Source organism: Rhinopithecus roxellana, chromosome 2 (assembly GCF_007565055.1).
Source record: "Rhinopithecus roxellana isolate Shanxi Qingling chromosome 2, ASM756505v1, whole genome shotgun sequence".
Taxonomy (NCBI): domain Eukaryota; kingdom Metazoa; phylum Chordata; class Mammalia; order Primates; family Cercopithecidae; genus Rhinopithecus; species Rhinopithecus roxellana.
This window is the reverse complement of record NC_044550.1, coordinates 127,731,471-127,749,578: the sequence shown is the minus strand read 5'-3', so window position 1 is coordinate 127,749,578 and position 18,108 is coordinate 127,731,471. Positions and strand designations below refer to the sequence as shown.

Here is an 18,108-nt window from a genome sequence, read left to right as displayed (position 1 = left end):
TGTTGCATGTAGTTGTCATATAGTTTTCCTCTGTGTGAATACATCAGTTTATCTGTCTGAACTGTACATTGATAGTCGGTAGTTTTCAGTTTTCACTGTTACAATTAGTTCTGCCAAGAATATGGTGCCTTTTGATAGACATTTTGCTGGGTCATAGCTTTTGTATATATTTATTTAGCTTTAGTAGTTATTACCAAACTGTAGACCAATTTATACTCCTACATTCTCATCAACACTAGCTATTTTTATGTCTTTTATGTTTTAGCCATTGTGGTAAATGAACACAAATATTGATTGCATTGTGGCTTGAATTTGTAGTTCCCTGTGACCAATTAAGTTGAAGACCTTTTCATTTGTTTATACTTCATTTCAGCATATCTTTTTTTGTGAGGTATCTGTTTAAGTCTCTTAACCATTTTTCCATTGTATTGTCTTTTTTCCTATTGGTTTTGTGAGACTTCTCTGTATATTTTGGAACTGAGTCTTTTGTCAGATATAGATATGGTGATTATTTTTTCCCCACTGTGTTTAACTGTAGTTTTCAGTGTTAATAGAGTCGAATTTATCAGGTTTCTTCTTTCTAATGAGTGCTTTTTGTTGACTCTTTAAGATCTTTGTCTACTCCAAGGACACAAAGATGGTCTCATGCTTTCTTCTATAATATTTTTTTAAAAAATCTTTCATATTTAAGTTTTTAAGCCATCTGGATTATTGTTCGATGTAGGATCAAGGTACATTTTCCCCTGTTAATGGATATTAATTGACCCAGCACTGTATTTGAAAAAACTATGCTGCAGTGTTGTCTTTGTCATAAATCAAGTGTGCAGGTGTGGATCTGTTTCTGGACTCTTAGTTTTGGTCAGTTTACCTGTTCTTGTACTTAATACCAGAGTGTCTTAATTACTACAGCTTTATCATGTAGATATTGCTATCTGGTGGTAGTCAGTTCTATAATACAATTCTTCAGTGTTGCCTTGGCCCTTTGTGTTCCACATGACTCTTAGAATAAACTTTTCAATTTTTGTGAAACTTTGATTTTAATTGGAATTGCATTGTATTTATAGGTGAAGTTATGGAGAATTGCCATCTTTAGAATATTGAGTCTTTCAATTCTCAGTACGTTTTATAACTTTCAGTGTAGAGATCTTTCATATCTTTCAGTAGATTTGTTCCTGGGTTTTGAGTGTTTTTTTTTGGTGCTATAATTAATTCTGTCTTGTAAAAAACGTTTGTTTTTTTGGTTTGTTGTTGGTATAAACAGTTTTTCATACATACACACACACACACACACACACATTTATTTGGTCTATTGACCTTATATCAAGTGATCTTTCTAAATTTACCTGTTCTAATACTTTGTAGAGTCTTTTGGATTTTTGTCATATTTCTCTTGATATTGAATTCATTTGGTTTTCCCTCTTAAACAGTCTAGGGTTCTCTAGGGTCATGGAAGAAGCTAATGTTGTAAGATTATATTTAAAGATAGCCTTTACTGAGTTTTCTTTCTCTAACAATGTTACTAAGAAATACTTAACTCTTTTCTTTAGGAATACTTTCAAGTCATCCCAAATATGGTTCCATCCCTAAACTTATATGTAAGTATAAACAACATTGTAGTTTTCATAGCTTTTTAAAACTTAAATAAAATTATTTTTATCAAATGTTTTATCATGTCTTACTCATATTATGTGGTTACGTGCTGTGATAAATCAGTTTGTTAAAGCATTTCATTAAGTGGATTACTTGGATATTTTATTGTTAGCATAAAAAATCATTAGTTGAAATAGGCATTTTTTGTGTCTTTCTAATGTAATAGAACTATTAATTTAAATTTATTTTGTAAGGGTAAAGTATTTGAAAATACATTTTTGGTCTGTCTATGGGGAAAGAAAGTTGTGCACATATTCTGATTAATCAAAGTATATTTAAAATTAAGCTTAATTTTTAAAAGAAATCTCTCTAATTTACATTTTAATATGTAAATAAGCGTAACTTATTTACACATTGCAATAAAGTTAATAGAAAAAGAAGCTACATTGCTCTTCAAAGAAGTGCCTGAGGCTTTTCATGAGTCTTTCAGGTTAGCCTTTCTTTTGTATTGGAAACTCATGTGATGCAGTAATTGCCACGTTTAGGTTATGGTTCGTAATTTATTACTTTAAGGGATTTGTTACACCTAGTTTTATTTTAAAACAATCTTGTGAAAATGGCTGTGCATATGATTTTCTGTTTTGTAGGAAAATAATGGCCTAAATCCTTGTGATCTAGTTCTGTTTATTTAGAACTCGAAATAAATAAATGTTTGGATGCTTTTATTTCTTATCCATTCCTCTTCTCATTATACCTTTACTAAATCTTTCCTATATATTTTACAAAGTAATTAGTATACCATATTCAATTTATTTATAACAACTTTATTTTGGCACACTTTTTTTTGGAAACTGAATTACATCCATAGACTCTGTCTATGAACTCTGATCTGATTTAGTTTTGGTTTCTTCTACCATTATTTCAGGAAATCTCAGTCTTTCTAAACCGAAGACATATTTAGAATCACACTTTAAAACAAATTTTTCTTTTAGAAAATACTTTTGTCTGAAAGGCACATTCAGTTACACTTCTTGTTTGATTTTACAAATAAGTTGCTTGTATCATGGGATACTTTGCTGGAAAACTTTCTTACGTGAAAACTTGCCAAGAGAAATTCAAGAACCTTGAAAATTCCCCGCTTGGAGAAGCTTTACGATCAGGACAAGGACGACGATCTTCACCACCTGGGTAGGCCAGATTCTGATCTTTACTTAAGATTTTTAATTTTTAAGAAACAACTAGATGTTGTTATAACTCACGTCCCAAAAACATTGCCTGAAGGACCACTGGATACTTGCCATTTGCTGTAGGCTAAAAGTAATTTGTTTCAAAAATTGGAGCAAGACTTGCCACTATTTATTTATGAATGAATGAATGATGAGGCCTCCCTCTATCGCGCAGGCTGGAGTACAATGGCATTATCCTAGCTCACTGCAGCCTCGAACTCCTGGGTTCACAAGGCCCTGCTGCCTCAAGCTCCCGGAGTAGCTAGGAATACAGGCGTGAGCCCCTGCACCCAGCTAATTAAAAAAATTTTTTTTTATAGAGATGGGGATCTCACTATGTTGCCCAGGCTGGTCTTGAACTACTGGGCTCAATTGATCCTCCTGCTTCGGCTTCCAAAATTGTTGAGATTAAAGGTGTGAGCCACTGTGCCTGGTTCTTCATTTTTGTTTTGTTTGGTTTTGAGACAGTTTCACTCTGGTTCCCAGGCTGGGAGTACAGTGGCGTGATCTCGGCTCTCTGTGACCTCTGCCTCCTGGGCTCAAGTGATCATCCTCCCTCAGCCTCTGGAGTAGCTGAGACCACAGGCATACACCACCACGCCTAGCTAATTTTTTGTATTTTTTGTAGAGACAGGGTTTTACTGTGTTTCCCAGGCTGATCTCAAACTCCTGTGCTCAAGCAATCTGCCCCACTTGGCCTCCCAAAGTGCTGGGATTACAGGCGTGGTGAGCCACTGCATCTGGCCTTCATTGTTTTAAATGTAGAGTTGTATCCTACTGGGAGTACATGTTCTAGAATAAAGGATTTTGTCTTGATTCAATTTGGCAGACCTTTGGTTACTATAGTTTGGACTTTTATTTTGAATTCCCAAATCTTATCAATGCCATCCATCTCTTAACAGATACCAACTTTTCATTTTAGTGCTTCTTAAACAGATAGGCAGGCAATGTAATCCCCATGAGAGAGAATTACTTGTATCTGCTTTAGCAGATTAGTGTTTATATAGATTCTTAGCTGTGACATTACCTTCTCAATTGACATGGGAAATGAACATGGTTATTGAAATTAGACCTGATTTAAGGTGCTTTTTCTTTCGAAGAACTTTTAAACATATTAAAATTATCTTGAAAGGCTAATAGAAAGTTGAGTATACATTTCCTATTTTTCTATATTGACAGTGACCACTTTTAAGATGTATAAGTGGGTCAGGACTTTTTAAAAGTGTTTTGTTGGCAGAAAGACCAGACCTCATTTTACTGTTTATAAATAACTGTGTTAAAAGTTATTTCGAGGCCAGATGGGTGGCTCATGCCAGTAATCCCAGCACTTTGGGAAGTCGAGGCAGGAGGATTGCTTGAGCCCAGGAGTTCGAGACCAGCCAGGGCAATATAGTGAGACCTCATCTCTACAAACGACCAAGTAGTGACGCATGCCTATAGTCCCTCCTACTTGGGAAGCTGAGGTAGGAGGATCACTTGAGCCTAGGAAGTGGAGATTGCAATAAGCCAAGACTGCACCGCTGCACTGTAGCCTGGGTGACAGAGTGAGACCCTGTCTCAAAAAAAAAAAAAAAAAAAGTATATGTATATATAGTTATGGAAATAAGATATATGAAAGAAGTTATTTTAACACTTATTCAAGATACAGGCAATGACTCATATTTCTTAATATGATTTTTATTTACAGGCAGTATTACCAGAAGTCAAAATATGACTCAAATGTGAGTGGTCAATCATCTTTTGTGACATCCTCAGCAGCAGACAACATAGAAATGCTTCCTCATTATGAGCCAATTCCATTCAGTTCTTCTATGAATGAATCTGCTCCCACTGGTATTACTGATCATATTGTCCAAGGTAGAAACTTCTCTTGAAATGAATTTCAACATTTTATGGTCCAACGTATGTATAAACTTTATTTGATGACCTTTTCTGCTGGATATCACCTGTGTGTTCTACCATCAATCATCAACCTAACCTCAGCATGTTTGTTCATTTGTTTCTTCATTCATTCAACTTTTCTTGAGGACCAGTAGATGTTGAGGACTCTGCTAGTCGTGGAAGAAGATGAATAACGCTTGGTTCTTTTGCCTGAAAAACTCTCAGTCTGTTAGAAGATACAGAAATACAAGGATAAATTACTAGTATGTCCCAGTAATTGAAAATACTAAGGCAAGCTTAGTGGAATAGTGAAGAAGAAATGATAAATCATGTCTCAGGAAGTAGAGGCTCCAGGAACGATTTAAAAAGGTTACATTTTACATTTGATAGGCTGGGTTTTAAAGGCTTTCAACTTTCTTGTCTATAATATAAGAAAGAACTGTTGTCAAGTGAGAAAATCCATGTGAAAATGTTTTGTGAAGTTTGTAAATACTAGCTTTGAAGATCACACATATAAGTGCAACAGCATCAATTTTGGATTAAGGCTTGGATTTGAATCATGATTGACATTTGCTAGCTATGTGACCTTGTAAAACTACTAGTACATTATAATAATGTAGTAATATTGTTATAACTACTTTATAATCCTTTCAGTTTCTTGATCAGTTGAATGGAGATGATAATAACCTCTCTTAATGAACTGTTGGAATTAAATGAAATAATCAGAGGAAATGCCTGGCAAATAATAGACTCAAAAAACATTAGTTTCTTTCCTTCAGTCTGGTCTGTAGTGTAAGATGAGGAATTAGAAACAGGAAATACGGGTCTATAATTCTTTATCTAAAATCCTGAAATTCAAAAAGGTTTAAGCCAAGTTTTCTTTTTTTTTTCTTTGAGACAGGGTCTTGCCCCGTCGCCCAGTCTGGGCTGCAGTGGTGCGATCTTGGCTCACTGCAGCCTTCGTCCCCTGGCTTCATGCCATTCTCCTGCCTCTGCTTCCTGAGTAGCTGGGACTACAGGTGCCTGCCACCACGCTGGGCTAATTTTTTGTATTTTTTTTTTTTTTTTTTTTTTGAGACGGAGTCTTGCTCTGCCACCCAGGCTGGAGTGCAGTGGCCGGATCTCAGCTCACTGCAAGCTCCGCCTCCCGGGTTTACGCCATTCTCCTGCCTCAGCCTCCCGAGTAGCTGGGACTACAGGCGCCCGCCTCGTCGCCCGGCTAGTTTTTTGTATTTTTAAGTAGAGACAGGGTTTCACCCTATTAGCCAGGATGGTCTCGATCTCCTGACCTCGTGATCCGCCCGTCTCGGCCTCCCAAAGTGCTGGGATTACAGGCTTGAGCCACCGCGCCCGGCCTAATTTTTTGTATTTTTAGTAGAGATGGGGTTTCACTGTGTTAGCCAGGATGGTCTTGATCTCCTGACCTCATGATCCACCCACCTCGGCCTCCCAAAGTGCTGGGATTACAGGCATGCGCCACCGTGCCCAGCCTGTTTTTGTTTTTTAATAATTAAACTAATAACAAAATCTGACCTGAATTCATTTAGCAGAATACCCTGACCTAAATTCACATAAGTTATATAAATGTAGATTTTATTTACTTTGCCAGATAAAATTTTTCCATTAATGTGTTTGCTTACTCATTTCTGTCCTAAACCTCTGAATGGATGGATATTAAGTAATATAAGGGGTATTTACTATAGTATTTTTCTAAAATCTCAAACTGAATTGTGAAACATATCGGACCCCAAGGTTTGGATAAGGGATTATGGACCTTTGTAGAGTATACTCTTTAAATTTTAAAAGATCAGAGGGAAAGAAGTTAAAGGGAGGGGAGAGTATACAGTGGAAAGGGAGAAGTTGATTATAGGTCAGAGAAGGTTCTAGAGAATGCAGAAGGGGTTCTAGGTAGCTCAGAATATAGAGTAGACACTAGCCATATGTGGCTATTTAAATTAATTAAAATTAAATGAAATTTAAAGTTCGATTTCTCAATTGCTCTGGTAGCATTTCACTTGCTCAACAGTCGTATGTGCTAGTGGCTACCATGTTAGTGCCAATATAGAACATTTTCATCATTGCAGAAAGTTATGTTGGACAGCACTACTTCAGAGCAAAAGTCAGGGCAAAGGGGTGAGTATTACCCTTGTATTAAGGAAGAGACAGGAAAGAATGGAAGTTCAGATGATTAAAGAGTTTGGATGAAAGTTACTGAGAGCTTCTTAATCCTCAACTCTGATTTTTTATTTTTTTCTTTAATGGTTGGAAGCAAAGGCATCAAATTAGTCAGAAAAGGAAGGAAGGGAATGGGCAGATTAGGAGAGAATGGCTAAAGTCACCATCTTATCTCCAAAGGCAGCCGTCCTTGTTCCTCACTGTGTCTCATTTAACCAGTCTGAAGTTCAAATCCATTATTCTTGTACAGTAGTCCCCCCTTATCCATGGGGGATAAGTTTGAAGACCCCTCTGGATGCCTGAAACCTCAGATATTACCAAATCCTTTATGTTCTATGTTTTTTTAATCTAGATGGTTACTAAGTTACTTACTAATAGGCAGTGTAGTGTAGACAGTGTGGATATGCTGGACAAAGGGATTGATTCAAGTCCTGGATGGACCAGAGTGGAACCTCACAAGATTTTATCACACTACTCAGAACAGGGTGTAATTTAAAACTTATGAATTGTTTATTTCTGGAATGTTCCATTTAATATTTTCAGACCATGGTTGACTGCAGGTAACTGAAACCCTGGAAAGCGAAACCACAGATAAGGGGGCACTACTGTGTTCTAGACATGCACTAACTCTTTCCTTGTAATGACTTGCATCCTTCCCACCATTTGCATTAGGAAATTCTGTTATATAGTTTCTTTTCCATACAAAAGCCAACAAACAAAAAACCCTTTGGTCTCTACCCACAGACTACTTAGCAAGGCCATGTGTTAATATTATTTTATGCCTTCCACAGCAGCCATCCATCCATCCACTGCTCTGCCTTCTGACCCACTTTTCTAGAGAAAATCAAAGTGGCTACTTTTTTACTGCTCTCCACATGGGCCAGCAGTGGCCTGCTTTTGCTTTGTCCCAGATGCTGTCCTCCCTTACCATGGCATCTTCTTTGGTTTAAGTCCTACTTTAGTTCTGCTTTTGTTTTCCAGGAATTCAGAGAGTTATTAATCTTTTAAAATAGCAAGCACTCCTTCGTTGCTATTAGGAGACTTAGAGTTTATTACAGTTACATTTAAATCAGTGCCACTTTACATTTTTCATTTTTTAGTCCTTCCAGTTCTTTGTAACCTTCTGAAAATAGTAAATCATATTCTCTCCACAATATGCGAAATTCTCTTCTGTCTTCTTCTGTCTTATTTATATTTTCATTATTTGTTCCAGAATTTTATAACAGTAAAATATTTTTTATAAGAAAAAGTATTAGACCTGGAAGGAACTTCAGAGATCATCTACTCAAACTACCATATTAAACAATTGAGAAAACCAGGATTCAATGAAGCTTAGTGATTTGCCCAAGGACATTTCCTAATTGTCAGCAGAGTGGGGTTAAGAACCCAAGGTTCCTGAAGTACCCACGATTTCCTTCAGAATTTTTAATATAACATATATGGTGAAGGGAAATGAGTTCAGTAATTACTTACTACTAATGAAATGCGAAGTGTTTTAATCCCAATATAAGGTTGCAATGTTTTCCTTTACATTCTTTTTTTAGTAAGAAAAATTTAGTTTTGAACCATCATATAATAATACAAGAACTAATTAGGAGAAATTTAAATCCTCTTTGCTTTATATCAGTACAGTATATATTTATTTAGCAGAATAAAAGTTTATGATTGAAAACGGCTGAGTGCAGTGGCTCAGCACTTTGGGAGGCCGAGGCAGGTGGATCCCCTGAGGTCAGAGTTCAAGACCAGCCTGACCAATATGGCGAAACCCTGTCTCTACTAAAAATACAAAATTAGCTGGGCATAGTGGCGCATGCCTGTAATCCCAGCTACTCAGGAGGCTCAGGCAGAAGAATCACCGGAACCTAGCAGGCGGAGGTTTTGGTGAGTCAAGATCGCGCCACTGCGCTCCAGCCTGGGCAACAGAGTGAGACTCTGTCTTAAAAAGAAAAAAAGGAAGTTTATGGTTGAAAACATTATTTAATGTATAGTTATGTTGCTTAGAAAATTCTAATTATTCATTGGAATCTTACCTTTGAGTTCTAAATATCACAAAAATTATTTTTTAAAAAATTAATATTAAAATTATATGCCCGATTTATATGTCTCATTGAAAACATCTTTGAAAAATAGTACTTTTGGTGTGGTATGTGGTATGTAAGACTTTGTAAGTTAAATAGTTGTTCACTGAATGTTAGCATCTTTTTTTTTTAATGTTCATATGGCCTTTGTTGCTGTTTATAAATTTTACAAACTGTGTTCACTATTTGATCCTGTCAACCAATATTAGGAGGAACCACTGCATTATATTTACATTTGACTCTATGATAATATGTAATATTCACATTTTGACTCTCTTTGGGAGAAATAAAGAATAAATGTTAGTTCCCAGGCCAAAATAACAGTTGATACTTTCTTCTGCATCAACGTTGCATCTTTTAGACCAGAATGAAAACAATACATATTCAGATTAAAGGCTATGTTTTATACTTTTCAAGTAATTATTTTCAACTTTTTTTTTTTTCTTTTTGGAGACAGATTTTTGCTCTTGTTGCCCAGGCTGGAGTGCAATGGCACGATCTCGGCTCACTGCAACCTCCCTGTCTCTGGTTCAAGTGGTTCTACTGCCTCAGCCTCCTTAGGCTAGGATTACAGGCGTGTGCCACGACACCCAACTAATTTTGTGTTTTTAGTAGAGATGGGGTTTTTCTGTTGGCCAGGCTGGTCTCGAAATCCTGATCTCAGGTGACCCACCCACCTCAGCCTCACAGAGTGCTGGGATTATAGGCGTGAGCCATTGTGCCTGGCCTGTTTTCAAGTATTTTTGTTTAAATTTCATAAAATGGTAAAATAAATGATTTTTGAAAATAGCTGTAGTTGTTTTCATAGAGTCTGTGGTTATAGGACTATTTATATATTGAGTAAAATCTGTACTATGTCAAGTGTTATTCAGTTGTCACTAGTAGAATATATTTCTCTTTTAATTCTGTATACAGTATGAATAACTCCAGTTTAAAACACTGGTATTTTAATGAGTTTAAATTGTACGGTTATATATTATGATACCTATTTTTCTTCTGGCTGTGGTTTAGTTTTTAAAATCTTTGATGTCCATTTTAATTTTTAGAAATAAAAGCTTAAAAATATAGGCGGAAGTAGGTTTCAGTTTGATAATTATCTTGGTGAAAGTATAGTACCTGTGAAATGGTGGTAATAATTTGATTCTTTATACTATTTTGATCGTAGGTAAGGAGCATTTGTAAAATTTGGTTGCTTTAGAGTTATACAAATCCTTTTATTACCATTTATTAACTGTTTGTTGTTTTAGGACCTGATCCCAACCTTGAAGAAAGTCCTAAAAGAAAAAATATTACATATGAGGAATTAAGGAATAAGAACAGAGAGTCATATGAAGTATCTTTAACACAAAAGACTGACCCCTCAGTCAGTCCTATGCATGAAAGAGTGCCAAAAAAAGAAGGTATGATAGTTTAGTCTGAATCACTGTACTGTTTAGGATTGGAAACTAAAACATTACTTTAAAACAGTACTATAAAAAAATTAATTAATACGTGATTTAACTCTTTAAGCAGTTAACCAAAGTAAAATATTTTTAAAATAGTACTTTACAGTTATCTGTTCTTCCTTTTTTTTTTTTTTTTTTTTGAGACGGAGTCTTGCTCTTGCTCTGTCACCAGACTGGAGTGCAGTGGCACAATCTTGGCTTACTGCAGCCTCTGCCTCCTGGGTTCAAACAATCCTCGTGCCTCAGCCTCCCAAATAGCTGGGACTACAGGCACCTGCCACCACGCCCAGCTAATTTTTTGTAATTTTTTTTTTTTTTTTTTTTTCTTTTTTGAGACGGTGTCTTGCTCTGTCACCTGGGTTGGAGTGCAGTGGCCGGATCTCCGCTCACTGCAAGCTCCGCCTCCCGGGTTTACGCCATTCTCCTGCCTCAGCCTCCCGAGTAGCTGGGACTACAGGCGCCCGCCACCTCGCCCGGCTAGTTTTTTGTATTTTTTAGTAGAGACGGGGTTTCATCATGTTGGCCAGGAGGGTCTCAATCTTTTGACCTCATGATCCACCTGCCTCAACCTCCCAAAATGCTGGGATTACAGGCGTGAGCCACCGTACCCTGGCCAGTTCTTCCATTTTTAAGGTGTTCTAAAGGCCATTTTGTGTTAGAAAATACTGAAGTCAAGGCCAGGTGCGGTGTCTCATGACTGAAATCCTAGCACTTTGGGAGGCCAAGTTGGGTGTATCACTTGAGGCCAGGAATTGGAGATCAGCATGGCCAACATGGTGAAATGCTGTCTCTACTAAAAATACAAAAAAAAAAAAAAATACAAAAAAAGGTATGGTGGTGCATGCCTGTAATCCTAGCTACTCGGGAGGCTGAGGCAGGAGAACTGCATGAACCCAGGAGGCAGAGGTTGCAGTGACTGACAGCACGCCACTGCGCTCCAACCTGGATGATGGAGAGAGGCTCTGTGTCCAAAAAAAAAAAAAGAAAATAATGAACTCCAAATAGTAAGACTTAAGACAGTAAGTATTAGTTTTGTAACACAGGGTAGAGATTATATACTCATTTGACTGTTTTTCTCTTATAAAAAATCTCCTTGGAGATCTGATAGTCTTATTTTCCTAATGATACACCTATCACATAAGTTGCTGTAGTGACCTGAGGTTGGCATTGTGCTGTAATACCACTTGTGGCCTAACCACGGAATGATTGAGTAATGAGATTGATTTTCTTTGTACGTTTGGGTTTTTCTCTTGTTTATTTTTTTCTTCTGTGTTTTTTTGTTTGTTTTTTCTTTTTGAGATGGTTTTATTCTGTCACCCAGGGTGGAGTGCAGTGGTGTAATCATGGTTGACCTCCTGGGTTCAAGCAGTCCTCCTACCTCAGTTTTCTGAGTAGCTGGGACTACAGGTGTATGACACCATCCCTGGCTGTTAAAATTTTTTTTTGATACAGTGGGTTTTTCCCTATGTTGCCAAGGCTGGTCTCAAACTCCTGGGCTCAAGCAGTCCTTTCACCTTGACCTTCCAGAATGCTGAGATTGTAGGTGGGAGCCACTGTGCCTGACCTTTCTTGTACATTTGTGAAATTGAAAGAGTTATATACCATATACACCAGCTTCTAAGGCATTTCTTAAAGAGGAAAAAAGCAAAAAAAACCTACTTTTAAAAAATAATTGTGAATTTTTAAATGCTGATTTCTTTTAAGTCTTTTTGAAATAGCTATACATTAGCCAAAGTAAATTTTTTGATACAAGTTTACCTCTAAAGGAAGAGGGCATTTGAATAGGGTTTTGTAGCTATTTCAGTATAGGATTTTTATGATTTTCTCTTAAGGAATTTCAGAGTATGTGTCATTGTTTCAAGGTTTTCTATTTACTACTTTAAAAATGGAAAGAATAGATCTTTGGTACCTTCTTGAAGGTCATATGCCACAGATAATGCAAAAATACATGGAAGTCCTTCGTATTTGTTGTTATGGTCATTTTTTAGAGCTAATTTTATTTTTAATCATTAGTGGTTGCTGCATTTGGAGTTCTGTTTTTATAACAAAGATAGATAATATCTGCATCATATTATTGATGTAAAAAAATCTACCTTTGAAATAAATTAGGGATCTACCATACTTTTGAATGTTTATCATCAAACAACATTTAGTATAAACTATCCATCTAGTGGCTATTGCTATCTATAATAAGTAAAGACTCGTTGGTACTTTGTTCTGCTAATTAATTTGAGGATTTAGATTGTAAGCTCTGTGAGGGCAGAAAGTAATATTTTTCTTATTTTTGTAATCTTTTCTATTATTGTCTGCATAGCATAGTACCTTACACTGTATCAGAAATTGAGTATTTTGGGTTAGGCTTCTATAGTAATAGAGGTTAAGAAAGGAAATTTTGTAGACCTTTAGTATTTGCTGGATTTTGACATTTGTGATTTTTGACTGAAGTCTTCAAGTTCTGTTACATGACACAAGAATGTGAAATGGTTTTTTTTTTTTTTTTTTTTGGTAAAAGGCTTTTTGTGTGCTTTATATAATTTAAAGAAAAGACTTGTTATGAAATAGTTTCAGTGATTTTCTAAAATATTATTGAGATTAGTACAGGGTAGATTCACAGGGTCGAAAGTGTCACTTAACGTTTTCACCTAATTAGATGTTTGTCTAATTAGAAATTAAGACTCAGAAATTTTAAAAATTCAAGCACGTATTCTATTAACTGCCAGAGCAATGTCACCACACATCCTGTAGCTTCTAGAAAACCGTGTAACATGTACTCATGAGGGAATGAGAGCAAGGGGAAAAGGCAAAATGTGAAGGATAAGGATATATAATGTCAATATAATAATGAAATAATTTTGACTTCATGTATTCCCTGAAAAGAGTCCACACTGTGATAACTGCTGCTTTATATTGTTATGATTACTCATAGACAGAGGCTGTGTTGAAGAGGAGCAAAAAAGTAAAGGAGTAGAATAGACAGTGGAGCATGTTTCAAAATGTAAAATGTAGAGTACCTGTGAAATGTAGTAGTATTTTCTTCTTATAGTAGTATTTACAGCCCTGAGAGAGAAGATTGAGTTAATTCCAACTTGAACACTTGACCATTTCTACTGCTGTATTTTTTGTGAAAAACGAAAATTCAAATGTTTGTTTTATTATTTCCCACTAATTTTTTTTTCCATGTGACTTAATATGTGCCACACTTACTTAGGTAGTACAGTAAAGATGTAAAAGTACCCAGGCTTTGGATCTAAACAGACCTCTACTCAAATCTCAGTTCTTGTTAGGGCTTGTACCTTGGGCAAGTTACTAATCTGTTTTCTCACCATTAAAATGAGAATTGTGTTTAGAAGTTTGTTATGAGGACTAACTATTTATGTAAAATTCTAGATACAATGCATTTGTCCAACCCCAAGTTGACAAAAGTCTGGCCGTCCCCTTTTTGTAATTATAATTTGACTCTCATGTGCTTTTATTCAAATGAGAGAGAAACATAACTTTTCATCATAGCAACAAACTTAAAATAATCTTTTACTTATTATTGCTTGGAATCATCAATTATTTGTGCTTTTTTCCTAGTCAAAGTAAACAAATATGGAGATACTTGGGATGAGTGAAAAATTACATCATTGGACCTACTGAAGGAGTTTCAACATCCAGCTTCATCTAGGTGGTCGTGATTACCTGCATGCTTTGAGATCAGCAGCAGTCTTCATAAACACATTTAAAACAAGATCCTGGGTTTTTGTAGTTTGACTTCTATGGCGTGTTAAAAAAAAACAGATTTTTAGTGTTAATATTGTGTAAATGTCCTTACCTTGGGGATTCATTTGAATGATGGTATTATACCATGATTGTATACAGTTTGTGAAATTGTTGCAAGGGCAAAGATACTCTCATAAAACCATCAAGAGATTACAGTGCTCTAGAATCAGCATATATGAAAATAAATGATATCTGCATGTTGAATTGGGGTGGGTGGGGGGAGCAAGCATAATTTTTAAGTGTGAAGCTTTACATTAGGAAATTATGAAAAAGCGTTTTTTCTCCGGTATTTGCTGTATTATCTTAATGTTTATGGCAAATAAAATGTAAAGGAACATGCAGCAGCCCTCATCTTCCTTGATTTTATGGTTTTATTGTTTGTAATTTATTGATTTATTTTTAAGCTAGTTATAATCATGTAGGTAAAGGAAATAAAGTCATCTGTAATATTTAATAATATATGGCTGGAGGCAGTGGGCAGTGGTTGATGCCTGTAATCCCAGCACTTTGGGAGGCTGAAGTGGGAGGATTGCTTGAGTCCAGGAGTTTGAGACCAGCCTAGGCAACAAAGTGAGACCCCATCTTTACAAAAAAATAAAAATTAGCTGGCGATGGTGTCGTGTACCTGTAGTCCTAGTTACTTGAGAGACTGAGTTGGGAGGATCAGTTGAACCCAGTGGTTCTAGGTTGCAGTGAGCTGTGATCACACCACTGCACTCCAGCCTGTGCAGCTGAATGAGACCCTATGTCTAAAAAAAGTAAAAATATAATGAATATGATTTATGTAGATAAATTGAGTAATAAGGAACTGCCTTAAAAAAGCAAGTTGTCATTTTTAAAGAATTTGTAAATTCTAAAACAATAAAAATTTGGTATACATAACAGAGACTAAGATGTTAAAAAGAAAAAAAAATTGGTATACAATGACCTTGTGTATCTGTGGGTTCCATATCTGCAGATTCAATCAACTGCAGATTGAAAATATTTGAGGGAGAGAAATGGATGGTTGTGTCTGTATTGAACTCTTGTTATTTCCAAACAATACATTGTAATAACTATTTACATAGCATTTACTTTAGGTATTACAAGTAATCTATAAAAGACTTAAAGTATACAGGAGGATGTACATAGGTTATATGCAAATACTACACTGCTTTGTAGTGGACATTAGGAACCTGGACCAATAGACCCCCACCTAGTCACATTTTGGAAAGAACACGTGGGATGGAAGATACCACAACCATCTTTCAGTCTATCATTTGGCCGCTGTAATTCACATCCCTCTCCCGAGGACCTCCATTTCCTATGCCATTACAACAGCTCAAAGTCTAGGAGCTGATCATCTAATCGGGGTAAGGTATGGATGAGGCTCCTTGGGTAAAGCTTCATAAATAAAAGCGTCATGAATACCATTTCTCTCAATCTGAAGGCCTGAACTTAAGAAGTTATCTGCTTTGTTCACCTGTTAGGCATAACATCACTACTCTGGAGATTCCCGTTCAAAAACAGAAAAGGCAAGGCTTGGCTTGCAATTCTGAAGTCTAGCCAGCATAATGTGGCCATTCTTTGGGGTCTAGGTGTATTCCCTGGTGGTGGTTCTCTGGGGCTTTTGACCCTGCCCTCTGATTTTTCCTTTTCTATTGAGGCACTTGTGTTTGCAGCTGAGTAGGTTTTTTTGTTGTTTGTTTTGTAAAGCCTACTCCCTCACAGAATTTGGGGGTCCAAAGGCCTATTTTTACTACTACCCCTGTCCAAGCTGACATACTTCTTTTTCCTGTGTATTTCTCATGTATCAATTTATAATCTATTCTATTACACAAGAGCCACTCATAAAATCTATTGGAAATAGTCCTTTTTCTATGTTGGGCTCCCTGTGAGGCTGATGAACAACATCCTTGAGATTCTAAGCCTTGGACAGGGTCTAAAAGGCATGCTGGTAAGGCACGTGGGCCATTTACATGTCTGAAATGTCTTAAGATGCAATGTCATCTTCCTGAGGTCTTGAGCAAAGGATCTTACTGCCCCACTTTGGATTAGGTCTTTGAGAGCCATTGAAAGTTTCAGGCTATTCTGAGCCTTAATATTTCTTCCAAATTCCATTTGGGAGTGGAATAATTTGTTCTTTATACCTCTTCCTCATTTTATTTTGGATAAGTAGAAAAAGCAAAATGGACTCAGATTCAACACTGCCAGGAAATCTTAGCTAGATCATTAGGCACATTTTCTATTTTTGGTGATACCTCAGGTAACAGTTTTGCTAAGCTTTACTGCTTAGAAAGGGTCTCTTAGCTTCCAATAACATTTTCCTCCCTCTGACATCGTCCTTGGAAGCCCTTTGGGCTTCTGCTAACGCCCTCCTTGAGGCCCTTTAGGATTTCACTAGCAATCTCATGATCCTGGCAGCATCCATCTGCTACTTGGTCCCAAAGTGAATGCCATATGTCTTAGGTTCTTGTTACAGCAGAACCTCACTTCCAGGTACAAAATTTCTATTTTAAAATGTATTATTTGGGGGGGGGTACACAGAAATATATATTTATGGGTTACATGAAATATTTTGATACAGACATCATGCAATGTGTAATCAAATCAGGGTAAATGGGATATCCATCCCCTCAAGCATTTATCCTTCGTGTAACAAACGATCCAGTTATACTCTTTTAGTTGTTTTAAAATGTATAATTATTTTTGACTATAGTCACTCTGTTGTGCTAGCAAATACTAGATCTTACTCTTTTTTTGTACCCATTAACCATACACCCACTGCACCCACCCGTCCCACTTGCCACCCACTACCCTTCCCAGCCTCTGGTAACCATCCTACTGTCTATTGCCATGACTTCAATTATTTTAAATTTTAGCTCCCATAAATAAATGAGAACGTGAAGTTTGTCTTTCAGTGCCTGGCTTATTTAACGTAATGATCAAGTTCCATGCATGTTGTTGCAAGTGACAGAATCTCATCCTTTTTTATGACTGAATAGTACCCCATTGAGTACACGTACCACATTTTCTGTATCCGTTCATCTGCTGTGGGACACTTAGGTTGTTTCCAAATCTTGGCTATTGTGAATAGTGTTACAGTAAACATGAGAGTGCATACTGATTTCCTTTCTTTTGGGTATATACCTAGCAGTGGGATTGCTGGATTATATGATAGCTCTTTTTTTTTTTTTTTTAAGTTTTTCGAGGAATCTCCAAACTGTTCTCCATCATAGTTGTAATAATTTGCATTCCTACCAACAGTGTATGAAGATTCCCTTTTCTCCACATCCTCACCAGCATTTCTTATTGCCTGTCTTTTGGATAAAAGCCATTTTAACTGACATGAGATGACATCTCATAATAGTTCTGATTTGCATTTCTCTGATAATAATGTTGAGCACTTTTTCATATACCTATTTGCCATCTGTATGTTTTCTTTTGAGAAATGTCTATTCAGAGCTTTTGCATATTTATTATAATATTATTATTTTCTTCTTTTTTTCTTCTTTTTATTGAAACAGGGTCTTGCGATGTTGCCCAGGCTGGTCTCAAACTCCTAAGCTCCAGTGATCTGGCCACCTTGGCCTCCTAAAGTGCTTGGATTACAGATGCAGGCCACTGCACCTGGCCTATTATTATTTTAAATCTCAGCATCCACCAGAGGATGCCTATTTTTTAAAATTGGATTATTAGATTTTTCTCTATTGAGTTGTTTGAGTTCCTTTTATGTTCTGGTTATTAATGCCTTGTCAGATGGATAGTTTGCAAATATTATCTCCCATTCTATGGGTTGTCTTTTCACTTTGTAGATTATTTTCTTTGCTGTGGAGAAGCTTTTAACTTGATGTGATACCATTTGTCCATTTTTTTGTTGGTTGCCTGTGCCTATGGGATATTACTCAAGAAATCTTTACACAGTCCAATGTCCCAGAGCGTTTCTTCAATGTTTTAGTAGTTTCATAGTGT

The 18,108-nt window shown here is 36.4% G+C and overlaps 1 protein-coding gene across 2 annotated transcripts in view; it reads left to right on the top strand.

Annotated features, from left to right (window-relative positions):
* The window catches only part of OCIAD1 (OCIA domain containing 1), a 30,337-nt gene extending 15,836 nt beyond the window's left edge, over positions 1-14,501 (top strand). For both annotated transcript variants that reach the window (XM_010354962.2, XM_010354963.2), the window contains exons 5-9: positions 1,548-1,595; positions 2,643-2,778; positions 4,504-4,673; positions 10,198-10,350; positions 13,972-14,501. In XM_010354962.2, the coding sequence (XP_010353264.1) occupies positions 1,548-1,595; positions 2,643-2,778; positions 4,504-4,673; positions 10,198-10,350; positions 13,972-14,009 (545 nt within the window). In that variant the 3' untranslated portion in view covers positions 14,010-14,501. The remainder of the gene's footprint in view (positions 1-1,547; positions 1,596-2,642; positions 2,779-4,503; positions 4,674-10,197; positions 10,351-13,971) is intronic.
* Positions 14,502-18,108: the final 3,607 nt, after the last annotated feature.